Here is a 27113-nt window from a genome sequence, read left to right as displayed (position 1 = left end):
ACCTTTTCTTACAGGTCAGAGAAAGCTATCGGCCACCTCTAGCTAAACAGCTTGGTTGAATTCTGTATAGGGGCCTCCATTCCAGTTCTGAGGTCTTTAGTACGTCTGCCTATAGCATACAACCTGACATAAAACATGTAAGAAAGTCGGGCTATCAGGTGATTTTTTTTTTACCTACATGATAACTTGTTTTGCTTCTTAAATACAACTGTTGATTTCCCTCCAATGACATCAGCCTCCTAACTGATGCCCCTGCTCTGCTGTGCGCAATTCTGGGTGTTTGTTCTTAATGGTACCCACATTGGAAATCCAACACTCCGACTGAGGCCCAGAGAGGTTAGGGGTTTCACTTATGATCACACAGCCTTGATACCCAGGCTGAGTCATATGTCTAGGCTGTGCAGAACCCCCAAAAGCTCACTTTCTTCGGTGGTATAGTCACTGGTAAGTTCCCACATTCCTGTAAGTGACCCTAATTAAACTAATCAGCTCACCAGAAGGGGGAAAAGGAATGGAAGTAGAGAAGAAAGAGGACAGGGGTTGCAAGTACGAAAAGAGGATATAAAAGAGTAACGGGGAGAGAACACTGTCAAATACGTATGTATGCTTATGAAAATGTCATTTAGAACTCATTAGGTATCCCTAATTTATACTAATTAAAAAAAACTCAAAAACAAAAGTCACACTGGTTTCCCACCTCAATTTCATGCAAGCTGTGTGACCAAAGCAGGTGACCTCATCACCCTCTGCTTTGAGTTTTCTTGGTTTATGAGGGGAGGCAAAGTCTTGGCCATAGCCTGGGAACAAGGGTCTGGGGATGGCCTTGTAGGCAAGCCCATAGCCCCAGGCCACTGGGGGCCCTTCTTCCCACTGCCCACAGAAGTGGCAGCATTTGTTCTGCCAATAAAACCATCAAGAGATAGTGTGATGGAAATGGTACCATGGCTGCCAGGTGCCGGGCTCCTCTGGAAGGTGGACCGCATCTCCACCCCACAGATGGGGACACCTAGCCCTCCCACCTGGCACTGCTCACCAGCCTCCTAGAAATGTGCTTTGTCAACACATTGAGTACCAAACGCACAGCGGATCTCAAAGGCACCAGGAGAGAAAGAATGTCCAATACTTCGTCAATATTGTCATATTGTTTACAAATAGAAATGATCCTTTAGCTGATCTGGGTCAACCAGAAGGCACAATATGTTAATTTTGCCTATCTCTTTTTACTTCCTTTGCATGTGGCTACAAGGATATTCAAAATCATATTATGTGGTTTGTCTCACATTTGATGTGTTTCTGTTTTCCCAGCATTGGCGGTCGGAACCCAGGGTTTCTCACATACTGCCCAGATGCTTTGTCACTAAGTTACAACCCAGCTCCATTTGCACTTTTTTCTACTTGACCATGCCCATGCACCATCTGCCCCAGACCCAGAGCTCTGGACAGTGGAGACTCAGTATCAGCAGTAACTGAATCCAGTTCTCTGCCAATATGGGGAAACAGAGGCTCATCGAGCGAGAGTTGCAGAAGATAAGAGGCTGACAGAGTCACTCATTCATTCAACAAACGTCTTACGTCTTACGATGCGCTCTGAGTTCTAGGATGCAGCAGAAAACAGAGCCAAGGACCGTGCTGCAATCCAGGGCTCTGCCTTGCCGCCATTTTACAGGATGGGGTGAGTCTGGCCTGGCCAGGTCATCCTGGGGCCAGAGCAGGAGACCGAGCAGAGGCTCCTTTCTCCCACAGTTGGCTCTGTGACAGATCTCTTGGCCTGCAGGTGGGTGCTCCAGTTCTAACCCGGAGAAGCCCCCTCCGCCAATACCCCTGGTGGGTCCGAGCGTAGCACCTTCTTCAGCTGCAGCTGCCCAATGGGCATAGCATGGTGGCCTGGTGCTGCCTCTCGTACCTCGCAGATCGAGTACATTACCGCAGATTTATGGCAAAAATTATCCTCTCTCTCAGCTCCATTTAAAGCCATTTGGAGCTCGCTCCCGTCCCCGATTATAAATCTAATTGCACATTCCGAACAGACAAGCGCTCATTAAGCTTTAATTATGCACATGTTGTTTTCAACAAACATTTTCATTTGGCCGCTGCGAGGGGGAATGGTGCCAAGGGGGCTGCAGGCTTGGCTGCGGCTGCAGGGGGCCAGGGTTGGGAAGTAGGTCAGGGTGTGGTCAGAGGCGGTTGCCCAAGGGGCAGGGCTGGGAACCCATCAGACTGGGTCTAGGACCTGGTGATCTTCCACCTGGCTCCTCCGTGGGAGTCCTAACATATGTGTGCTCAGCTGCTCCCAGCCGGATCTGTATGTCTCCCCGGTCTAGCCTAAGCTATGCCAGGGAGCCTCTCTGAGGATGGGGAGAAGGGAAGCTAGGAACCCCCAACCCTCACAGTGCAGTTGGTACCCTTGATCGTCATGCCTGCCCCTTTACTCCAGACCCCATATCACCGCTTTCAGCCAAATCACCCTCCACTGAGGAACGCTCCAAGTTTTTGTTGTTTCTTGGTTTCTAGACAGGGTCTTGTGATGTAGCCCATGCTGGCCTTGAACTCACAGCAATCCTTCTGCCTCGACATTCCAAGTGCTGGGATTTTAGGCATTCACTGCTCACTAAATGTCCGTTAAGAGGCAACATCCCTGAAGTAGTCCTCAAAGCACTTGACCATCTCCCTGCCAGCCCAACCACCCAGCCTGGGCTCACACTACAAACCAACACGTCCATGGCTCTCTTCTGCCATAGGGCGGCTCAGGCTCCTGCCAGCACCCAGCTGGCTGCATCCTGGGATTGTATCGCTGCAGCAACTCTCTTCCCATCTCTTTCTACACAGCTGGTCCCTAGGCAGCTTCTCCGCTATCCCATCCAGAAGCCACGCCTAAGCCAGACTGATTGCCCCACCCGCAACGTCCCACATGCTGGGGACCTTTATAAGGTAAGATATCCGGTGACTTCCTCCAAGGAAGAAAGCGACTCGGTAGCTCGCTGAGTGACTATAGACAAGTCTTCTACTCTCTCCGTATCTTTATATGTGTCTGGAAAGACTAAACAAACCCTGTGGGTCCCTCTGTGGGCCCTTAAGTGTGTGCTTGTTCAATAGCCAAGTTCCTCCTTCCATCTGGAGTGCTGAGGGATGGAGGAGACCTGTCCTGGCAGGACCGCCATCAGGCAGAGGTGCCTAAGCGGTACACACTCAGACCCTGGACGTCAGGGCGACAAGGACCCCAAAGCCCCTCCAAGATGTTTATGTCACATAAAAGTGAATGAAGTAAGCAAGATTTTCACCTAGAAGCCAGAGTTCTCTCAGCATCTAGGTGGCTCCCTGGAAACAGACTCTGAGGATGAAAAGCTATAGGTGGAAGCTCTCTGGGGTGCGCGGCAGGGAAGCCAGGAAGGAGGAGCCGCAGTGGGGCATATGCAGCATGTCCCAAGAGGACTAGGAGCCAAGATGGTCCTAAGGAGATGTCCCAGATCAGAGAGCCAAAAGCTGTGTTCAGGAATAGGCCAGCCTTTGGCTCTAGGCTTCCTCCTTCACCCGAAACCATTGCCAGGGTAATGCCGGACTGGAAGGTACCAGGAGCATGTAAGATGAGTGTCTGAGTCCTACAGAACTGGATGGATCCTATGCCCACGTTAAGTAACTTGCATAACAATACCATAGAGCCTGTTGCATTGACGTGCCCACATTAACTCACTGGATCCTCTGAAACCCATAAGATAAGGATCCAGGCTTCCATTCTACAGGAAAGGGATGAAGAGCTCCAAGGGATGAGGTGAAGCAGCTTGCTCAAGACCACACAGCTAAGAAATAGGAGATACATGGTTTGAACTCAGAAAGACCATGCTCCCATGACCAGGGTAAGTCCCTTCTGAGCTCTTGCCCTGTCCTTCCCTGGAGACGGCTGTGGTTAGCGGCTTAGAGCCCCAGGCTGCCAAGAACTGCCAATATTTGTGCCTGACAATGATCCATCTTGTGTGCGGTTGGGAACCAGTCCCAGAACAGATTCGTGCCAGAGACAATTAACTAAAAGCCGCAAGAGCCCTGTTGTAGGGTGGGACACTGTGGTGATGGGGGTGGGGGTGGGGGTGGGGCTGAGACAATGAGCGGCAGATGATCTGCAAGATATTTTCTGCCCAGTGCTACAAAACAAGCCCCTCAATCATTCCACAAAGAGCTGGCATTGTTGGATGGGAAATATGTTCATGACAGTGCTCAGTGTTGGATCGCAGGGTGGTTTTAAAAAGAGAGAGAGTCCTTTGAAATTGTAATTCGACCTAGAAAGGCTTTTCTAGGTCACCTGAACCTGCCACTTGTGCGTCTAACCCCAAAGTCAACAAAGACAAAATGCCAGGATCCCTTCCCGCTATCCAGCACCAACAGAGGAGCGCGTGTTTGTAAACACCGTTGGTAGACATTTAAAGCGCTGTGTTACAATCTGTCTTTGGACTGCCTGCGCGTGGAGAGGGTACCGGCTGCATCTCCGAAAGTTTGTAGACCTGGGTTCAAGTCCAGCCTCTGCACTTGACTGCTGCGTAGTTATGAGCAAGGATTTTGACTCTCTGAACCTCAGATTCCTCCCCTGTAAAACAGGACTGGAAGCAGGCGTGGCTGCTTACTGCTGCAAATAGCTTTGGAAAGCCTGAGGCCAGAGAATCCTGAGTTCAAGGTCAGCCAACACTACTTCGTGAGGAAACAAATGGGGCCACGTACCTGACAGTGAGCAGCAGTACACAATGCCTTAGAGAGACTAGCTTCCTCCTTTCATGTGGGCAACTTTCCAGGCCGAGGGCCACCCCTGGGTTCTTGACCACTGAACCCTTATGCTCCAGATCTTGGCTCTCTCCTGGAGCCTAAGGAAGCAGTGGGGGTGGGGGCTGTCTTAACAGGCTTTTTCCCCTCAGAAAGCAGAGATGTAAACTACCGTCTACAGCACAGCCCATATCTAGGAGTTACTCTAAACTTTCTTCTCAACTGTGCTGGTTCAGGAGAAATCATGAGGTGTCCAGGCCTTCAAACTTCTTCAACTTCAAATACTTCAAACTTCCCTGCATTCCGCTAGGACAACCAGGGGCAAGGCTGGTGGATGGCCCCTCAGTTCTTGGCAATATCATATCAGGAGTTACCAACATCACAGTGTTGGATCCCCTGAATCTGTGTGTGCCTCCAGAACGTTCTAGATACTGCCCCATTCCTATCAGAGCTCAAAGGCCTTTCCCAAGCCTTGACCAAGCATTTGTGATATTGTAAGCCAGGTGTGGCTCTAAGGCGGCACCTGAAATACAGCCAGATCTCCAGGGAAGCCCAGGGCTCTCAGGACATCCTGGCCTTCAGAAGCAAGAAGCACTATGAAGGGGACTGGCCATACAAATGCAAGTGACAGACATCTGTCATATAGAGACAGAGTGATTCATAGGTAGACCGCTTGGGGGTGGAGTGAGAAAGCTGGTGTGTGTGTGTGTGTGTGTGTGTGTGTGTGTGTGCGCGCGCGCGCGCGCGCACGCACGCACTAGGGGATGATGACTGTCTCCCAGTCACTGAGGTGGTTTCCAGTGCAGAATGGGAGAGATGGGACCAACAAGCACCAAAGAGAAAGATGAGGAAAGCTTGCAGCACTGTTCACAGAGCAGGGGCAGGGAGCTCGCTTTGGTGAGAGGGTGAGACGCTCTGCAGAGCAGCTGGCAAAGCAAGGTGGCAGAGACAGAAAATGAGAACACGCGTGGATCCAATGCCATTTTCTGACCTCTGCAGGCACCAGCATGCGTGTGATGCGCATATGTTCATATAGGTGTTATACACATAAAATAAATAAGTCTTTAAAAATTAAACACGTATGTGTGCGTGCACATATGTGTGTGCATGCATGCGTGTTGGGGGTGGATGTTAATGGTGGTCTCTTCCTTAATAGCTTTCTACCTTAACTTTTGAGACAGGGACTTTCACTGAAGCCATGGCTGCGCGACGTAGCCAGCAAGCCTCAGGGACCCATGTCTCAGGCTCCTCAGTGCTGGGCTACAGGTGTGTACCAACACATCTAATTTCTTTGTAAACAAGGGTGCTAGTGATCTGAACTCAGGTCCTCGTGACTGCAGGGCAAGAACTTACGCACCGTGTCGACTGAACCATCTCCCCAGACCCAAAATAAGGACTTTACAACAACAAAACAGAGGAGCAAACTGAGAAAGTTAGCCCAAGGAGGTGAGGAAACAGCATCCCTCTGTGCTAGGATCCATGAGACAGTCTTCACACAACAATCCCATTTGACCCTGTGACAGCCTTGGGGGGGGGGCAGGGACATGACATTCTACAGAGGAGAAAACTAGTGGAATGTCATCCGCAGGCTGCGGGGTCACACAACAGGACTGTGGCAAAGCCAACACATAACTCCGCCAAAAGTCACGCTCATAACAACTCCTTTATTTAGTCTTTCCTTTTGGAAGCAAAGAGATAAAGACCAATTATTTAATAAACACAAGACATCGGGCTTGTCCTGTTTGGGAACGTTAAGTAGATAACCACAGCAAGCCACCAACCTCAAGCACGGCAGAAGGGGTAAGAGTTAAGTACACAAAGCCACGTTGGAGGGGAACAATCAGAGAAGAGAACACTGTGTTTATCAGATCCGCAGAGGCGCGGCAACTTCCTCAGCCCTTGAAGCAACCACGGAGGAAGAGATTGACATGTTCAAATATACACGCATTAATATCTTCTGTGGAAGGAAACGCAATAAAACTGAAATGAAAAGGACATCAGACTAAGAAAATATCAGCACCGACGACGAGACAGTTAATATATACGATGTAGAAATGGCTCCGTCAACTTCGAAAGAAAGCAAGATGCTGCTAGACAAAAAGACATGAGATTCAAACAGGAAAGTCACCGAGAGGCAACATTCCAAGAAATGAATGCAAGGGGGAGTGTGTGCTTGTTTAAGTGGCAATGGAGAAATGCACATGGACCAAGCCAGCAATTGTGGGACTAGCATATTTTACATCGCACACAAATGTCTTTAGGTGACAAGGGAAAGTACCCAAGACCCTTGCCTATATCTGAAGCCATTCCCTTCTCCCACTGCCTAACTGCTTCAAGGACACCCCAGTATCTATGAGGTACAGAGAAATCTTTGTCCTCCTGAAGCTTAGGATCCAATGGTGGGGTCAGAAGCAGGAGTTCAAATTAGAGTGAGTGGCAGGCTTGCTGGAGCCTTGACAGGGTCCATGCTGGAAGCAGAGTGGGCAAGGTGAGGGGAGTGAGGACATAAGATGAGAAGGGGGGGTTGGGGATGAGCCATCCCCAGGCCTGGGAGCTGGAAAGAGAGAAGGGCCCACTCAAGGATTGGGAGTGGCAGTGGCAGGAGGATGGAAGAGAGATGGGGACAGAAAAGCAGAAGGAAAGGAGCAACTGGGCTACAAGTAGGGAATGGACATAGTGGGCCAGAATTTGAGCCATGGTTGAAAGAGCAGTTGCAAATGGTCCTGGGGGAGAGCTGCGTCTGCCCATGAATGAGCAGAAACAGCTGTGGTCCGATGGTGGGGCCAGGAGAAGATTCTGTGTCTGGTGTGCACACAGAAGAAACCCTAGATACTACACCAGTAAGCAGGGTCGGGGGGGGATGGCTCAATTGCTCCATAAAGTGCTTGCAAGCATAGGGACCTGCATCTGATCCCCAGGACCCACATAAAAAGCTGGGCATGGCAGCACATGCCTGTAATCCCAGTTCTGGGGTGATGAATATGGGCAGATCTCTGGAGCTCCCTGGCCAGCCTTGCCAAACTGGTGCCAGTTCTGTGAGAGACCCTGTCTCAAAAGAGAAGATGGGAAGCATTTGAAGAGGACACCTGAAGTCTGGACCACTAATTAACCACACATATATATGCACACACTCGTACACACGTGTGTGCGCGCACACACACACACACACACGCCACCACCACCACCACCACTACCACCATCACCACCAGCAACTGTAGCAGTAGCAAACGGAACAGCAGAACCATGCCTCTGAAGGAGAAGCACACACTGATGGCCAGAACAGGAAGTCTGCAGCCAGAATAAAAGCAGCACAGCCCCAGGATTTTGCAGAGCTGGTGCTGAGAGGCTCAGGGGTAAATGAAGCAGGGCAAAGGCCCCACTCAGGGGACAGAAAGGGGGTGACTCATGCTGGTGGCAACCCCTAATTTCCTTTCCTTGGTCACAACTTCCTTTTTATTTCTTTTTCTGACAATTCAAAAGAAAAGGATTTTTCCTTTTAAATCCACAGCAGTAAGGTTTACATGTGTGGGCTCTTCCTGCCCTGGGGTTTAACCTCTGCCCTGAACCAGCAGAACCCAACTTAGCCCCAGGGGACAGAGAGGATGTGGGCTACTGGGAAACTGAGAACAAAGTGTGAGGTTCCAGGCACCGCGGGGCTGGAGGGAGCAAGACTCAGAGCTCCTTACCAGCCAGAACCCATGCTATTCCAGAATTCAGAATCCTCTTGGTTGGCTTCCAGAAGAGCAAGAGCAAGACAGTGACACACGAAGCCAAATGCATTTGCATTCGCAAATCGGGAGGTGAGTATTTACACAAGCGGGAGGTATTACATGTGCAGAGCCATGCCGCAGCCAGGCCAGGTTTGAGGGCCAAAGGAGCTGGCCGTATATTTACAAAACGAGGTTTGATCACAGAGGCCTATTGCTCCCTCTGCCCATCAGAGGCTTCCGATAAAGAAGTTTTTGAGTTGAACCAAGTACCATTATCTTTGCATTTGTCCCTTGCCACTTCCAGCCCCTCCTTGCTAGGGGACCATCTGCCTGAATGTTCACTGTACGGTTGGGGACTGAAATTCAGAAAAACCTGCTCATAGTCTCTAAGCGACTGGCCTGGGCTCTGAACGTGATCTGGCTGCCAGCTTGCCCCATACCCTCCTGTGTTCAGCCCCAAGAGGCTGAAGTATCAGGCAGAGCAGGGGACACAGAACCCCGTGAGAACACAGAGGTGGGCATGCTCCGTCTGAGCTGATGGAGCTGCCCAGACAAACCACTGTAAACTGACTAGTGCAAAACCACACGGGCTGGTGGGGGCTCCGACGTGGAGTGCTTGCCTAGCGGTACATGGCCTGGGCTCTATCCCCAGCAAAACCACAAACGGACCAAAGCCAAACACATAGTGGCAACAACACACAAGTTATCTTCTCATAGCTTTGGAAGCCGGAAGTCCCAAGCTCATCCTTCAGGCTTCAAACCATGTCAGGGAAGGCAGCTCCAGAGGGTCCAGGGGGAAATGCATTTCTTACACCCCCAGCTTTTGGTGGTCACCTGCATCCCTTGGCCTATGACTCCCTTCTTCACCTTCAAAGCACAAGGCCCACCGCTTGTCTCCTGGCGTCATCTCTCGCCTCAGACTCCCCTGCTTTGCATCTCTCTCAGGAGCTACCTAGAATGACTGGGCCACCAGGAAAGCCAGGACAATCTCCACAACTTATGGTCTTTATCTTTATTATATCTGCAAAGCCTGTTTTGTGCCGTGAGGTGACAGGATTCAGAGATCAGGACACGGATGTATCAAGGGTATATACTTTCAGCCAACACGGGGTAAGTTCCCTCAGGCTGTGGGTTAACTGTGCCTCTACCCAGAGACAGCCAGGAAGGATGCTCCCACCATGGTAGATTTGACCATAGTGCTTCGGTGTCTTTCATTCCTCTCTTCTCAACATTGGGATCCTAGGTCTAGGTTCCCCCTTATGATGGTGCTGGCTTAGACCAATGGACTAGGAGCAGAAACAAATGGTCTCTACTTATGGAAGTGCAGAACGGCAAACATAGGAACTCCAGGCTGGCTCTGCAGGAGTCATAGGACTCTAGAGGTAGACAAAACTGACCTTCACCCTGAGTGACTCCATGGGGCAGAGCCCGACACCTACTTCTCTGCTAACTGCCATGGAACATGTGGGAGGCACAAAAATATACCATACTACTCACTGAGATGAAGAAGGAGTGGGAGGGGTAAAAGAGAGCAATGGGGGTGAATATAATATTAAAAATTATCCGCCGGGCGGTGGTGGCGCACGCCTTTAATCCCAGCACTCGGGAGGCAGAGGCAGGCGGATCTCTGTGAGTTCGAGGGCAGCCTGGTCTACAGAGAGAGTTCCAGGACAGGAACCAAAAGCTACAGAGAAACCCTGTCTCAAAAAAATCCAATAAATAAATAAATAAATAAAAATAAATTATCCTTGTGATAAATGACTGAGTTTTGGGGGCTGCTTGTTACTGAGGCATAGCCCAGCCTAATACATTCTAAGTGAACAGCCTCTTACTGACCTTTTACTACAAAGGAAAGACTTCACAGAACTGATACAAAATCCTGCAAATTAATCAAGATCAGAAGAATCATTACTCACTGAACATACAAGGAAACTGAAATGCAGAGGCAGAGGCGATGGCCACACAGCTGAGAAGTGAGAGAGCTGGGTCTAGCCAGAGGAGTGTGGTCCCAAAGCCAAACACATGAGCCAGGCACAGTGTCACTTCTGTGATCCCAGCACACAGAGAGCTGAGGCAGGAGAACGGAGAGTTTGAAGTCAACCTGGACTTCATAGCAAGGTCCTCTCTCAAAAGCCAATGAACAAAGTCAAACTAACAACTCTAAAAATCAACTCTTGCAAGGTATAATATGGGATTCCAGAACCCGGTCTGGACCCAGACATCTATCACTACAGGGTCAGCAGGGACTTGTGCTCAAAGCTAATAAAATCCTGATGCCAGAGTCCTAAAGCCCCTGAAAACATACCAAACCCAGCTTGGCCTCTTCTGGTGGCCCTGATGGTTCTTCATACCCACATGTGTCCATGAACTGAAAGAATATTTATTGAGTATCTGGTTGGTGCCAGACCCTGCTATAGGCATCTAGGGAGTAACAGTGGGGCTCACTGTCCTGAGCTGAAGAAGCCATCAATATTCAGAAACAAGTGGCTCACACAGCACATTGGAAGGCTGAACACACATGGAAGGGAGGCAGTGAGCAGGTGAGGAGAACATGTAAGCCAGCCAAACTGGACTTTTAGGACGAAGTTCAGAAAGATGGACAGTGGGGGGGAGGGGGAGCAGCCAAGATGGCGCGGCCTTGGAGCCTTCGTGCTGCATCCAGGCCTTCATGTGGAGTGTGCAGATGTCACCGCGGTCAGCAAGGGGACATCAGGGTGGACAGAGCAGGCCGGGAAAGGGAGCAGAGGCCAGAAAGAGGATGGGAGGCAAAGCACGCCCACAGACAATATTGAGATCACCCTCCCCAGAGAGGAAGCCAACAGCTGTCCACAGGCTTATCTGATGCTGTGGTTGAGGGAGCAGCAAGGGCAGGCGCGAGGGCCGCTTCACGAGCACCTCTGAGCAACCTCATCCCCTGGAGGCAGCTGGCATCCGCTGGGCCTGTGGCTTCCTCTGTGGCTTCCGCATCACAGGGTGTCCTGGTGGCTGCTATTTTTGCCCCCGTTTAGAGCCCTGTGGCACATTCTTCTGTGTGGGGGCACCGAGGGCTAATGTGCCTAACCTCTCTTCAAGTTTTCTCTGCTTGGAGTGAATGGAAGAGGCCATTTAAATGTTCCGAGTGTCCCAGGGGAATAATTACACCCGGCAAGGAAAAGGGATGTATGATACATGCCATCGTGTTGGTTCTCATGACACTGCACGCTCAGAGAGGTTAGGCCACACAGCCACATCAACCACAGACTGAGGATTCTGAAGGGGTCTGTCTATGGGGCCTGACTTACTACTGCAGGGCATTCTTCCCCACATCACATAGGCCTATGTGAGTTCGTCCCAAGGGGAAATGCCCAACAGATAAGAAAATAAAGGTGCATAGTCCATGGGTGAGATCCTTGGGGGGACCACAACATGCACAGAGACAATAAGGGGGGCCTTTGGCAAAGCCTTAATATCCTGACCAGCTCTGCAGATTAGTGGAGGTTGGGGGTCTAACGGAAACCTAACGGAAACACAGGAGCCTGAAGATTTAAGAAGTAGGAGACAGGGCAGCCTGGCTGAGGAAGGAGCTTTAGCAACCTTCAGACAAGATCCTAGAGGAAGCAGGAACCCCTGAGTGTGGAAGTGGATGATCCCCAGGCAGGCAGCGGAGGCTTCAAGATGAACAGCCTGCTGTTTCCAAGAGTCTACGGCAGGGATGGACACATTAAAGCAGTTCACTGAGCTGGCTGCAGGGAGGGCAGATTCTAATGGGAAAGTTAAGGACAGGAGGCTCCCGAAGTCACCCAGGCGGCAGATGATGGAGCTTTGAAGGGACAGCCAGCATCATGGATGGATTAGCTACAACAAGGTGGAAGAGAGGTCAGATTGCATCCAGGTCTGTGCCTAAGTTTCCAGTGGGCAGTAAGGGTCACTAAGAGGGGTGGGATAAAGGGCATGGTAGGGGTGAATCAAGAGAGGGCTGCCCCCAGCCTCGGCTCCTCCAGGATGAGCCCTGCAGGGTGTTGGTGCTCAGCCCATGCTCACATCCTTCATAGGCCATGAATGGCCTTGGAGCCTCAATAGCTCTTCAGATGTAGGGAAGTGACATGGACTTCCTAGCTAGAAAAATACCCTTCCCGCCTCATAATTGCTGCTCTGGTGATGTCATTGGTGTGGTGGCCCCCCTCGAAAATGACCCCCAGAGTCCAAGAGAGGCAGGAATCCACCCACCTGTGACTATTTTTCAGGCCCCTGTCGGGTCACAGGGCAGCCACAGCTGGGTCTGAGCTGCCCCCTCCAATGGTGCCCACTCCAGTACTTGATCTCAGCAACGATAGGCTGGTTCCTTTAGAAGGCAGCTGAGAAGGGCATGGAGGACCCTGTGGGCCTCAGACAGGAAGTTAATCTCCAGCAGGAAGCCCACTCTAACCGTGCCCCTCACACCAGTGACCACCAGCACAGGAGAACAGGAGCCGTTGGTGGGACCAGCTGGAATTATTTCTCTGAGGAGCTTGCCAGGGAAGGCACAATGGCCGGACTTCACGCTCCGGCCACCTTCCTTCTTCATAGGAGCCTTCAGTGGGAGTCTGTCACATGTCAGTCTGCAGTAGACACCGAGCCTCACCCAAAGTTCCCTGGGTTCCCTTCCCTAGGAAGGGGTGACATCTTTATTCATGAAGCACAGCACTAGGCTCTGCGTTTCTTGTCTCTTGTCCTCTTAACCTGTCGTTCTGTAGGACTGGAGAGGTAAAGTGACCTATCTGAGGTCACACAGCGATCCCACGGAAAGGAGACCTGCTCCAAGCCAGTTTCCATTCCTGGCAAGAAGTTCTCGCCTTCTAAGCCACTCCCTGTACCCAGCCCAGACCCCTAGCACACAGGTGACAATCAGCAGCTGGTGACTGTCTGTCCCTGGAAGACTTAAACACCAGTTTACCTACAAGTCTTCAGGAAACTGTTAGAAGTGTTCAGCTAAGGGTCAATTCTGGTTCCAGGAACAGCAAGCCCCATAGTGCCTTCCCTTCCCCATAGGGGAAGCCATGGGGGTGATCAGAGCCCCACCCAGAACACAGTGCCTCCCACTCTAGACACACGGGGAGGCTCTGTGGGCACACATGCTTGCACCAGACCACATGTCCCACCAAGTGTCCGACCTCCTCCTCAGCTGAGCTGTTCTGGGCCATCCATCCCTTCAACATGGATGGAGGTCCTTCTAGCTGCTAGCCTAAGTAGGAGTGACGTATGTACGACTGTGTGTACACACATATGTGCACACACCACCACAGAGAAGGTGCCAGCACCCACTTTGCAGGTATGAACACCAAGACTCAGGCAGCTTGAAGAGCCCATGCTATGTCACAGACTACTCAGGGTGAAGTTAGGATTTGAATGTGGTCACTAACCCAGGCCGTATTGCTTGACAGGCACCCATAGCTATTCCTGCCCTGGTCCGCAGACTGCGAGACCTTCCCTGGACAATTTGTTGTGACTCTATGGGGACCAGGAAGGATGCTCTCAGGAGGCCTGAGGGATGCCGGTTCCTGGTCTCTCTATGCTCCCCTGATGTTCCACACGAGGAGACATGGGCCTGAGCTGTCAGCTTCCATTTCTGGGATGCACACGCATGAAACCAGATCCCCAACAATGGCTGTGGGAAATGAGAGTGCCAGAGGATCAGGCCTTCTGTTCTAGGTATAGCACTGTTAACAGCAATGAGTCCTGGCTCCCCCCTCCCCCGGCTCCCTCCTCCCAACTAGGCCTCCTCCCTAGGGACTGCTGGGAAATGCCACTGACAGGATCCTCTTTCACCTGCTACATTGTGCGTCTGCCCCTGGGGCCGTGACTATGCTCCTTCCCCAGTCACTGCTTCTGTCTCCAAAAGGGTGGCCATGGAGAGCCCAGCTGGTGGTTTCCTGTATCCTTACTTGACAAGAGGAAAAGCGGCCTTTAGTAAATGAGGGGAGAATTTTGATTGCTTCTCCAGTCTCCCAAATCTGATTCCTGGTACCATCTATAGCTGCACCACACCCCTTTCTCAGAAGACTCCCTCCCACCCTCCAGCCCAGGGTCTTCTAGGTCCTTACATCTTATGGGCTGTCACCATCTCTGCTCTCACTGCTTCCTGTCTAAGTGAGCAAGACCCCGCCCCAATCTACTCCCACCCCCCACAAGCACCTACCTCCGGTGAGGCCTGCTATATGTGAGTTGAATGCAAGATGAATGAATACATCAATATATGTATGAATACATGAAGGAATGAATGCTTCCTGAGTACCCTGGGCATCCAGACTGGTGGCTAATCCTATTCAGCAGAGCCAATGCACGCAGAATTTCTTATCAGAGAGGAAGAACCATCGCCAGGCCCTTGGACCCTGCATAGCATCCTCGCTGCAGAACGTGGCAGGCACCAGTTCCTGCCTGGCCCCACCCAGGATCCAGCATCACCCATCTTGGCCCTACAGAGCCAGCCTGAGCACCTCCACCCCTGAAGCAGCGGACAGCGCTGCTTACCTTCAGCAGAGACGCACCTGCAATGCACCAGTGTCTTGAGAGGAGCCTGAGCCTCATTCCACAGAAGCCCAGGCAGCGAGAGAACGCGCCCGCGACAGCCTCTGTGAGATGCTGCTGCATAATCAGCAGAGAAAGAGAAAAAAAATGCCAGAAATAGACGCTTTATAAGCCCTCCTGACGACTCTTGGCCCTCTATTGGCTGGAGGCCCGGCACCCCCGCCTCCCCCCATCCCATTCCTACAAGGTGAAACGGAAAAACCTGTTATTTAACCTCTTTGATCCAAATCCATCTTCTATCCCAATTTGGGCCCACATGTTTGGAGCGCCACGCCAGGGCTCCGGGAGCAGAAGAGAAGGCAGCCCCGCTCTCTGTTACCCCTGGCTTCAGAGGCATGCTGCTTGGGAGAAGTTGCTGTACCCGAAGGCCCTTGAGAAGGCAAATTGGCAGCACCTGTGAAGGTGCGGAATCTGCACACCTTTCATCCAGCAATTAGACTCCTGAGCACCCACGCTGTGGCAATACCTGCAGCCATCATACAGGCATGCGGGAGAATGTTGCTCATTATGCGAACCGGAGGCGGGATGAGCGTCTGAAGCCCGAGCCGACTGAACACACGAGACACGTCCTTCTATGGACCAGGGTGGATGGGGCTAGTCTGAGGGTGCCAATTCGGAGGAACTGGTCAGAAGAGAAAGTGAAGGGCACGGTCCTGTTTTTACAAAAGATATGAACTCTCTGTGTGTGCATGTACATGTGTGCATGTGTGTTCACGTGTGCGTGGATATTTATGTGTGTGGCATGTGTACACGCGTGCATTGGGGTGGAAGCATGTGCACTTGGAGTCATATTGTCAAGGGCACCAGGCGGTTAGCTGTGATTCCCCACAGATCAGGAGGAAGAGTCTCCACTGCTACTTCTGTTATTTTTGTTTTATTGCACAGGCAAAAAACGTTACATACGTAACAAAATACAAACATGGAAAGTTCCCTGTTAATCACTCTTGCTAAAGTTAGGCCAAGGGGTCAATGTTACCCATTACAAGGAAATGAGGCTTGAGTATGTATAGACTCCAAGCTTTATGGACTACCTAGTAATCTTATTAGCTTTCATGTAAACACAGCTAAATTAGGGTTCCATGAAGAATATAGACTCTAGAAGGAGGGAGTTGGGTTCAAATTCTAGCTCTGCTGGCTGGGACAACTGACTTCCCTGGGCCTCAGTTTCTCAGTCTATAGAATGGGAAGAGTAATGTTTGCTGGGTGCCATAAACTATGGTCTATGCTGTTACATGGATGGGATGTTTTGGGAACACACCAGAGCAACAGAAACACGGGTGCTGCCAAAGCTAATAGTGTTCCCAGGCCTGAGAAAGAAGAGCTCTGGGGAATCCCACCAGTCAACACTGGTAACAATGATTGGCTCAGGGACAAACAAGGGCCAGGGCATAGCAAATCCATGTGATTAAAAGGGCCAGTGCCCAGAGTAGCAGGAGGGAGCTGTGGAATGGGGGTGGAAAGGGTCTAGTTCCTGTGACTCTGAGCCTTTCTCCTGCTGTTCCCTCTGCTGGTAACAGTCTTCCCCAGACTTTCCCACCCTTCCAAATCCACTCCAAGAGCTTCCATCCTGAGGGAGCTCCTGTGGGACAATGCTTTTGTACTCTGTAAAGATTTGTCACTCATATTGGTTTAATAAAACACTGATTGGCCAGTAGCCACGCAGGAAGTAGAGGTGGGGCAACCAGACTAAGAGAATTCTGGGATGAGGAAAGGCAGAGAGCCAGTCACCAGCAAGATGCAGAGGAAGCAAGATGAGACTGCCTTACTGAGAAAAGGTACCAAGCCACGTGGCTAAATATAGATAAACATTATGGGTTAATTTAAGTTGTAAGAGCTGGTTAATAATAAGCCTGAGCTAACAGACCAAATAGTTTATAATTAATGTAAGTCTCTGTGTGTTTCTTTGGGACTGGGAGGGACAGAAAGTCTCATCTCCAAGGAGCCCCTCTGATCTCTCCAGCATGGAGCCATATTCCCACAGCATGCCTCTTTAGTCATGCCTGTTATGTTTCTGTATTTAATGTGTGTCTTCCCCCATGAGATTCTCATCTCTAAGATGCTTGGGACTGTCTTAGTCATCTCTAGATCCAGCTCCTAGATAAGGCCTGATACCTAGTAGGCATTCAAGACAGAGAGCACACAACCATGGCTCTAAGGTCAAACCAAGCACTGGCCCTCATCTGAAGGAAAAGAAAGTGTGAAGTATGTTATAAAGACCAATAAAAATTTCAGAGGAGCACTGAAGATGTTAAAGCATATTAAGGCTTAAGGGCACCACAAGAAACTATCTGTCAGGGCTGAAGAGATGGCTCAGTAGTTAAGAGCACTGCCTGCTCTTCCAGAGGACCCAGGTTGGATTCCCAGCACCCCATGGTGGCTCCCAACCATCTGTAATTGTAGTTACAGGCAATCTTGTGCCCTTTTCTAGCCCCTATGGGCACTGTATACTCATGGTACAGACAATACATGCAGTCAAAATCCACATCCACATAAAACGAAAATAAAAAAGAAGCTATCCATGAATATTTACATAAACTTAAGATGACAAAGAACTGTCTGGGCTCAAATTGATGTGGATAAGGGTAGTTATTGTATCACTATTTATAATAACATGGAAATCAGGTACTCCACAGGATGGGTTTTTTTGAAGCCAGGGCTGGAGAGATGGCTCAGTAGTTAAGAGCACTGCCTGCTCTTCCAGAGGACCCAGGTTGGATTCCCAGCACCCCATGGTGGCTCCCAACCATCTGTAATTGTAGTTCCAGGCAATCTTGTGCCCTTTTCTAGCCCCTATGGGCACTGATGGGTTTTTTTCCATACAGTAAAATGCTATGCAGTCAGGGAAAAATAAGCAGCATTTGTTGACGTGGAAAGGAGCACATGTATCTTACTGAACATTAGGAAACGTGTTCTTCAGCAACGGGGGACTCTGCTGAATCTGGTGTGTGGCATCGCAGATAAAGGGCGGAAGTGAAAATCCTCTCGTCATCATTCACCATTCACTCAGCCACTCAACACATCTGCTCTGTGTGCCCGCCCACCGCGCTCTGCCGGTCAGGGTTCCCAGGAGGAGGCAGGTAGTGAACACGATACTGTCTCCACCCTCCAAGGCATCCTTGCTCACATGGGACACCCATAGGTATAAAATCTTGACTGCTCAAACTAAGGCCCTCGGGCTAATCCATGGAGTGAGGGCTTCAGCTGTCATTCAAGATGGGCTACAGGGCTCTGGAGACAGCTTAGTTGGTGACATGTTTGCTGAGAAAGCATGAGTATGTGAATTCAATCCCTAGAAACCACCTATCCTAGCTGGGCACAGGCCTACATGCTAATAAGCCCACCCACCTCATTGGAGAGGCAAAGACAAGCAGATAATGGACTCATTGGCCAGCCAGATTAGTCTAAGCAGTGAGTTTCAGGCCAACGAGAGACCCTGTCTCAAAAAACCAAGTGGATAACACCTGGGGACAACGCTCAAGTCACCCCCTGTGTATGCGTGCACACACATGCTCGCACACTCGGAGGGATTAAAACAAGGAGCAGAATCAGGGTGCACAGGCACTCCTTCACTTACAAAAATACCCGGTAAGCTGAAAATACCCTAAATCGAAACCCTACTGCAGATGCCACCGCTCAGCCCAGGCCACCTTAAACAGGTGCAGGACACTTACGGGCACTGTGGCTGAGTGTCTCAGGGAACAGACCGGCTGTTGTCCTCACAGAGATCATTAGGAGGACGGGTCCCCAGCCTCTGGGCACATTTTGGCTTTCACAACATCTTGCTTTGCTTTGCTTTGGTTTTGGTATTTGTTTGCTTTGAGACAGTCTCACTCTGCAGCCCAGGCTGGCCTCAGACTCACTATTCTCCTTCCTGCCTTCACTTTCCAGGTGTTGGGGTTACAGACAGGGGCCACCAATCCGTGCTTCTTTTGTATGATTGCGAACAAGAGAAACCTCAGGTCTCACTGTTAGTCAGGGACGATCTGGTTAGAGAAAGTGGGTGCATTTGAAGAGGCTACAGCAGGTTAACCTGGGATAATCCCAGGAAGTTCTTACAGTATTCTCCCAGTCCTGAACTCCTCCCCTGACACCCTGTCTCTGGGGAATGGCATCACTCTACGGGGCCAAGGCCAGGATGACTGGACTGGGTTCTTCTGCCCTTGCTGAGAGGCAGGATTCTGGGTATGGTCCCACACACATGCAAAGGTGACAGTGAGCTTCCCAGCCATGATTTCCACACCTCGAATGTGCCAGCAACAGGGCTGGACAGGGCTGGGATGGGTATCCCCCTACCCCAGCAGGTTAAATACTGGGGCTTCCTTGACAAGGTGAACCTCAGAATGTGGGTCAGCCCCACTCCAGGCCCACGGCTCTCTGCTTAGCATTGAACACATGGCCAAGGCACCCAGGGAGGGCTGGGGGAGCTGCAGCTGGCACGGATGGGGGAGGGGTCTTGCACCTGGAGGCCCCCAGCATTTTTTTTTGAGATACTTAGTTTTCAGATTACGAGGCTGCTGGGTGGCTATGGTTCAAAACAGAGACACAGCCGAGAGATGACTCAGCTTCCTGTGGAGGGGCTGTGGCCTGCTGGGAAGACATTTCCATTTCTGCCCTCTTCTCTAAAACCCAAGAGACAGCTCTTGATGTGTGCTCACAGGGAGAAGGAGGTCATCCCAGAGTAAGGGGCAGGGACCACCACAGCCTGGCTCTGGGGCCAGCTCATCTGGGTTCAAACTTCGGACCTTAGACTTCCTTGTTCAGAAACCTCTCTGGGCCTTCGTTCACTAATGTGAAGATGGGAATAACAGCCCCTTCCTGGAGCTAGTGTGCAAAGGCGTACAGGTCTGTAGGTGTTACCTATGGAAGAGTCTGGTACAAAATGGGAGGTTCATAAACATCACCGTTAAGAATGACAGCCCCCATACAAGGCTCTCCCTGACACCTGCCCAGCACAGGTGAGGAAACTGAGGCTCAAAGCACATTTGAATTTTTGTCTTCCCTGTCGCAAGGATCCAGCACACAGCCAGGCCACTCGACAGAGATTTCCCATGACCTACCAGGAATCAGTCGTGAGCACACATGGACCCTGCACTTTCTTCATCTACAAAATAGGGACACAAGGAGACAATTCACAGAAACTTCAGGAAGGGCAGTGGGGAGATGGCTCAGTCATTGAACTGTTTACTTTGCAAACATGAAGATCTGAGTTAGACCAGATTCCCCAGAACACACACACACACACACACACACACACACACACACACACGAGAAAGATAGACAGAGACAGAAACAGAGACAAAGAGGAAAGAAATTCCACAGAGGGGTAAGGAACCTTCGGCCACATTCAGCCATGTCTCATGGCTCTTTCCTCTGCTCAGGAATCCAGAGTGGAGCTCTCCGTGGATCACATCTCATGGAGAGACTCAGGAAAGCCCCTGAAGGTCTAAAGGAAACGCCAAGGCCGAGGACACAGAGGCAGGGGCGAGTCGAGCAGGAAACAATAGCATCCCTGGGCACCAACACTGGAGCTAGTTGAAAAGGAAACCATCAGAGCAGGTGTGCCCACAGTAGCTCAGGCTGCCCAAACCTGTTCCCACCCCTGCTCCCTTGCCTCTGCTGACGCTGCAGCCTTAATAGTAACGAACTAATTTTAAACCCTGTGATTACTAAGGTTGATTTCCATGGAACCTACTTTTCACTGCACCAAGAACCTCGCAGGAGCGGTAATTGCCAAGTTCCATTTTAGCTCTGTCGCACCCAACTGTGGGTGCTAAGGCAGCTGCTACGTCGCCAGGTAAGCTGGTAATGAAGTCAGCTTCGGGCGTCTCATTTCACAATATTGTGATGTCTCTGTCAGCACCTGTAAGAGCTGAGAAGCTGTGAGCTTCCATTGAACGAATTACATATGGGGGAAGTGACTGAAACCGCTTTGCGCTTCTGGGGCTCTCTGTAGAGCCCAGGCCTGCAGGGATACCGGGATACCGTGGCTGCTGAGTCCCGGATGACTCTCCCCACAAAGCCTATACTCAGGTGCACCGCACACTGCAGGCATCCTGATCATCACCCTTCGTTGGCCCCCTCATCCTTGTCCTGTATCTGGTCCTCCTCACGCTGGTGGGCATCCTCAAAGGACCCTCTTGATTTACCACGCCAATCAGGTTCCTTGCAAAGGAAATAATGAAAAGGGGATCCAACACCCACTGTTCCCATTTAAAAGCATCAATGAATCCCACTGTCCTCAAGGCCAGAGCCCAGATGGAGCCCTAACCACACTCAGCCCCACTGCCCGGCAGCTGTCCCAGGGCTCCAGCCCTTTGGAGACCTGGCTTTACTGCCCAGCTAAACAGATTCTCCAGGCTCATTTCTATTGGCTCCATTGATCCTTTACAAAGACGAAAAGCTCTGTGTATCTGAGCAAAATCCCATTAGTAGAGGGGCTGGGGACATAGTGCAGTCGGTAAAATGTTAAACGTGTGCATGCGTGAAGACATGAGTTCACACCTGGGCACAAGGTGGTGCACACCTGTAATCTCAGCACTGGTGGTGCAGACACTGGCAAATTCGGAGCAGGGGAGGATCAAGTTATGGCTCAAGCTGAGGACACATCCCTTCTCCTGAGAGCTCGCCTCATCAGGGGCCTCCCCCAGAACCCTTGGGGTGGGCGCTGATGTTAGGCATTTCAACCTTTCACAGAAACACACACACACACACACACACACCCCTCAATGCTCTGGCCGGTCCTCCGGCAACTTCTAGACCAGCAGTTCTCACCCGATGTGTGGAGACCCCTTTGGGGTCTCCTATCAGATAACCTGCGTATCAGATATTAACATTACGATTCCTAACAGCAGCAAAGATAGAATTATGAAGTAGCAAAAAGAAAGTAATTGTATGGTTGGGGGTCACCACAACATGAGGAAGTGAACACGTGAGGAACCGTGTCAAAGGGTTGAAGTGCTAGGAAGTTGAGAACCACTGCGATCTCTAGCCACCCACTCCACGTACTGCACCAGAATCTGCATTTTAATATGCTCCCCGCCCTGGGGGGTTCACTGTCCTCATCCTGCTGTGGGGAACCGTGATTGATGTAAGTATTAGCCAAGCCTGCTACTGTGCAGTGTACACGTCTCCTTTTACCTGTGTGGATGAAAATCCCAACACTGCCCAGGTGGAAGTGCCATGTCCTTCCCACACACCTTCCTCACTCCCCAGAATTCTGCTTCTTTTCAGCCCCAGAAGGAACCAGCACAGCTAGCCCCAGTGCCTTCTAAATGCTATGCATAATCCCATCCCCCACCCTCGAGGCAGGGTCCAACCTTCTAGACAGGCCCACCAAAGCCCCGTGTGGGGACACTGTGCTGCGCAGCCACGATGTTTGCATTAGTCAATTAAAGCCTTTGCTTCCTTCTTGCAGAGAGCAGGCCCACAAGAGTCTCCGCTCCAAGGAAGAAGTCCTCATCTCGGTTAGAGATGGAAATGGGGGGAGTTCCTTTCCCCTCGAAAGTAACCCCTCTTTGGAGACCCTGATCCAACCCACCAGGGGTTGATCCCCGCCCGAGGGGTACCCATGACCTTTACAAAACTAAAAGCAATACCAGACTCCTATGTGCCGAGCAGACCCCAGGGCCAGCCTGGAGGTTGCAGTAATCCAGCTGCGTGTTTGGACAGGAGCCACCCCGCAAAGCTCCGTCAACTCTGCCTGTCGCCCGAGGAGGGAAGCCCTCACCTTTGCTAATCACCCTAATTCATTTTTTATTACCGATTTTCCCTGCCTCTGTTTGCCCTCTGATTGAGGATATTACCCCAGGCATTTAAAAAAACAACAGATCAGACCACAATGGCAAACACAGCTCTTTGCGGAAATCTGCACTGACGGGCGTATAATTCCACATCACAAAGGCCTGGGGTCTGCATGGTAGGCAGTCTGGGCAAGAGGTGTCTGCGCGATTGAAGGTTTGTCCAAAGATAATGAGCTGTGTGTAGAGGGCACAAGAAAATGGGCACCTCCTCCTGCTGCAGGCGAATGTAGTCAACCCTTTTGGAAATAGCATGCCAGGGGCTGGGGAGAAGGCTGAGCAAGTCGGAAGACCCGAGTTTGAGTCCCCAGAACCCATGTGAAATTGGACACAGTAGTGTGTGTCTATAACCCCTATGTTCCTAAAGTGTGAGGTGGGGGACAGATAGGACAAATCCCCGGAAGCTTATGGGCCAGCAGTAGCAAGCAACAAAAAGATCTGTATCAAAGTGGCAGGTGAGGAGCAACAATCTACATGCCCACATGCATACACGCATACACATCATACACAGAGAAAAACATGCCAACAGAAATCAGGAGTCATAGATATACCATACTCTCTTCTATTTTTTTTTTTAAAGACACAGTCTCACATAGTGCAGGCTGGCATCAAACTCACTGTTTAGCCAAGGATGACCATGAACTTCTGACCCTTCTGCCTCCTTCCACATCCCAAGTGCTGGAACTATAAGGATGTGCCACCCTACCTGGTTCAAAGGGCACTGGGGACGGAACCTAAGGCTTTGTGCATGCTAGATGCTCTACTAACTGACACAGTTCCCCAGAGACCTCCATGAAGCAGTGATTCTAGAAGGGTAAAAAGGGAGGAATGGGGCCTACAGACACAATGACAAGGTAAATGACACATTGTTTCCAGGAGAAAACAAAACAAGAATGGGGCATCTCTGACCGACTGGGCTTGGCACCCTTGACAGCACTGAATACTAACAGGGCAAAGGGCCAATAGGAGCAGAGTTCTGGAATCCGCAGTGGGCCAGAAACAGTGATTCTGGGTAGAAAATATCACATCCATGACTCCCAGCGTAGTAAAGAGAAGGGGAACCATCTTTTCAGGACAGACTACTCACAAGTTTGCTTGCTCAACAGTAACGTTCCCACACCAGAGAGAAGTCCCCTTATCTCCGAAGGCCAGGCTGACTGTGCCCTAGATCCTCCAGTCCAAGCAACCAAGGAGGCGTGTATCCCTCCTGGAAAAGCCAAGGTCACCTTGGCAGGGATGTGAGTCTGGTCTGATGGCCCTTGTCTTAGAGGTCAAACATGAATTCAAAGCCAGAGGCCAAGGATTTCCACCTTAGACCCATCGGACGGGCATTCCCACTTTCCTCCCTGGCTCAGCTAGCCATGTCCCGTGGGATGCCACCAAGAGATTAGTATTGTAGATACTTGAGAGTCCCAGGCTTAGCTTCACCTGGCAAGGAGGTAGGGGAGGCCCAGAGAGGGTGAGTAAGATTCTTGGAAACACAGCCTGGATGCATTATGGGGGCATTTCTAGAAAACATCCTCCTCTTTCCTCCTTTCTTCCTTTCACGGCTTATCCCTGAGCACTTATTACGTAGCAAACAACACGGCAGGTGCTAGATGTTACTCTGCTCATGAGGCAAATCACTGGTTCTCACAATCCACTCTCCAGAGGCGAAACAGTCAAGCAATTCCACAGACAGATGCCCCCAAAGGAATGCACTACATGGACGGAGAAGAGGGCAACCATGTCAGGAAGCAGAGTGCGACGAGAGGCTAAAGCTGAGCCTGAAGGGTGGGACAGTGCCAGTCTCCGTGCGAGGATGCAGGGTGGGACGTTCCAGGCAAGGTCAGATGGCACAGTGGCGTGAGAACGGCCACAGGGCAGGCAGCAGGGATAAAAGGAAGGCGATAGCAGAGCTGACTGTGTTTCCAGAAGGGAGCCTGTAGCCTGGGGCTCAACCCAAAGTAGTGGAGGTGAGTTTTGAAAAGCAGGAAGTGTCTAGATCCCCTGCGAGGATGCTGCACCGGGAGGTTCAAACAGAGCTCTAAGAGGACACAGTTTAGGGCTGTGCAGCTCTGAGCCATAACTCACTTCTGCACGCAGAGTAGATGGACCTGATTCTGTCACGGGAAGATCTCCGCAAAGGCTCCATAGCCCTCCCAGCATGCAACACTCAGTCACCGGACAGAAACTGTCTCTGAATTGCTTTGAGAGCTGAAGGTCCTGGGCTGTCATGCAGGAGGTGGTTGCCTTTCAGATAAACAGGACAGCAACACCAAACAGGGCACCAGAGAGAAAACTGTCCTGGGGATGCCTGGACCCGTAAGTGCTGACTTATTGTTAACACCAAAACAGACCTCTGAGAGTTCAAGATCAGCCTGGTCTACATAGCCAATTCCAGGATAACCACCCTGATCCTGGAAGACAGGACCCAGGGTCTTTTGTCACTGCATAGGGCTCCATCTGAAAGGACAGAAAAATGACCCTCGGAAGTGTGACAACATTGCTGAGACTCTATTATTTGGTTCTTATCTTGTTTAAAATCAAAGCCCGGCACTTGGGCATGTGCAGTTAGATTTGAAAACAGAACTTGAGTTAATGCTGCCAGGTGCTTAAACATGAGATCATACCTTACTGGATTTCATAAAGAGGCAAACACTGCTGCTTCCGTTTTGGAGAGGGGGAAACTGAGGCCTGGAAATAATGGATAGCTTTCCAAATGCTCCCCTCTCTCTCCTCACCTCTGACCCATTCATCACCTCTGTGCCTCTACATCCACTGTTCCTTCTACCTGAGTGACTGTCACCCAGGCTCCGATCACCAGCGAGAGCAGACATGCATCCTTCTCACCGTCTGCCTCTGGCCTGGCTGATGATCTGTGGTTTCCTGAGTTATAATACCTAATGCCTACTGTGCACATTTGAAATCACCCTTGTCACATATCTAATAAGACAGAAGCTCCTACAGGGTAGGGGCCACATGTGACTCACCCATCTATACCTGGCACCTGCCACAAAGCCGTGGACATAGTGAACTGGACATGGATTTTGGATGGTGGGATGAATGGGTGAGGAAAAGGTAAGTACACTGACTCATATAAAGTGTTGCATCCAAGTAGGACTCCAGGTGAGTATGATAAAGCCTTGGACGATGTATGTGCATGCGTATATGTATATATGTATGCATGTGTGTGGTATGTGTTCATGTATATATCCATGTATGTTGGGTTTTCATGTGTGTTGTGGTATATTTGTGCATATGTGTGTTCATGTGTATGTTATTCGTGCATGTGGTATATTCCTATGTGTGTGTATATGTCTCATAGAACTCAACCAGAAAATGCGCAATGCACAATGCACTATAAAGCATCCTGAGGACTTCAATTTATTCCTCCAAAGCAGACTGAGATTCAGCAGTTAAAGCACCTGCTATGTAAGCATAGGGACCTGAGTCTGATCCCCAGCACCCATGTGAAGAGCCAGGTTTGCCTGGAATCCCAGCACTGGGAAGGAGGAGAAGAGGGGGCATTCCCGAGACTTTTTGGACAACTAGTCTAGACCCAGGTTCAGTGAAAGACCCTGTCTCAAAAGATAAGGTGGAGAACAATTGAGGAGGACACCCAGCACCACTCTCTGGCTTCCTCACACCCACATGTGTCTGTAAACTGCATCCATATGCATACTTGTGCACACACGCGTGCTTTTGAGTGTGTGGATGCGTGTATGTGCACGGGCACCCACACACCACCTTTGAATAAATGAAACAGCAAATACAGTTTAAGACCAACCACCCCACATCTCTCTCTGCCAAGAAAATCCTATGCTGTGAATTGGCTGCAAACCCACTGGAAGCAGATGCTACTGACACACCCTCGGTCAGTGTGCTCACAGTGTGCTGACGTGCACCCAGAAAGGGAGACGCCATCTACAGAAGATGACTATCTGATAAAGTAGCCATACTGCGGGGTTTCCTGAGCACAGTGACAATTGTACCGCAGTGCCCCCTTAGGGGGACCCTGGCAGCTAAGGGGACATGTAGCCGCTGTGGAGGACAGGATTTGAGGGCAAGGTGGCTCCCAAAACACCTGCCACGATGTACTCGTCCCTCTGTACTGCCTGGACTAACATCCAGAGGGAGGTGACAAAGGAGAAGATATTCTGATCCCACTATCTGGGACCCCTCCAGGACAGATGGCTACAAGAATATCTCCTGTGGAAAAGAGCAAGCTGTGGCTCCCATTATAAGTGCTTCCAAGACACTAGTGCCAGATGCCCAGATGCCTCATCAGGGTTAGTCTTGGGAGTTAGGTCTGAGTGTGTGATTGAGGCTTCCTGGGGGC

General features: G+C 50.7%; 1 protein-coding gene across 11 annotated transcripts in view; it reads right to left on the bottom strand.

The window, feature by feature from the left end:
• Positions 1 to 27113, bottom strand: part of Tox2 (TOX high mobility group box family member 2) — a 116878-nt gene that overhangs the window by 77996 nt on the left and 11769 nt on the right. For 2 of the 11 annotated variants that reach the window (XM_075962964.1, XM_075962959.1), the window contains exon 1: positions 14957 to 15066. The exons of 4 other annotated variants lie outside the window; for them this stretch is intronic. Coding sequence is in view for 2 of the 7 variants with exons in the window: in XM_075962955.1 (XP_075819070.1) it covers positions 14940 to 15059 (120 nt within the window). In the remaining 5 variants the exon portion in view is untranslated. Of the gene's footprint in view, positions 1 to 14939; positions 15134 to 15210; positions 15241 to 15462; positions 15563 to 27113 lie in introns of those variants that run through there. 5 more of the 11 variants (XM_075962958.1, XM_075962963.1, XM_075962961.1 and 2 more) reach the window with 5 other exon arrangements.

Source organism: Microtus pennsylvanicus, chromosome 2, assembly GCF_037038515.1.
Source record: "Microtus pennsylvanicus isolate mMicPen1 chromosome 2, mMicPen1.hap1, whole genome shotgun sequence".
Classification (NCBI taxonomy): Eukaryota; Metazoa; Chordata; class Mammalia; order Rodentia; family Cricetidae; genus Microtus; species Microtus pennsylvanicus.
Note: the sequence above shows the minus strand (reverse complement) of the source record. Positions and strands in the feature narration are given on the sequence as shown.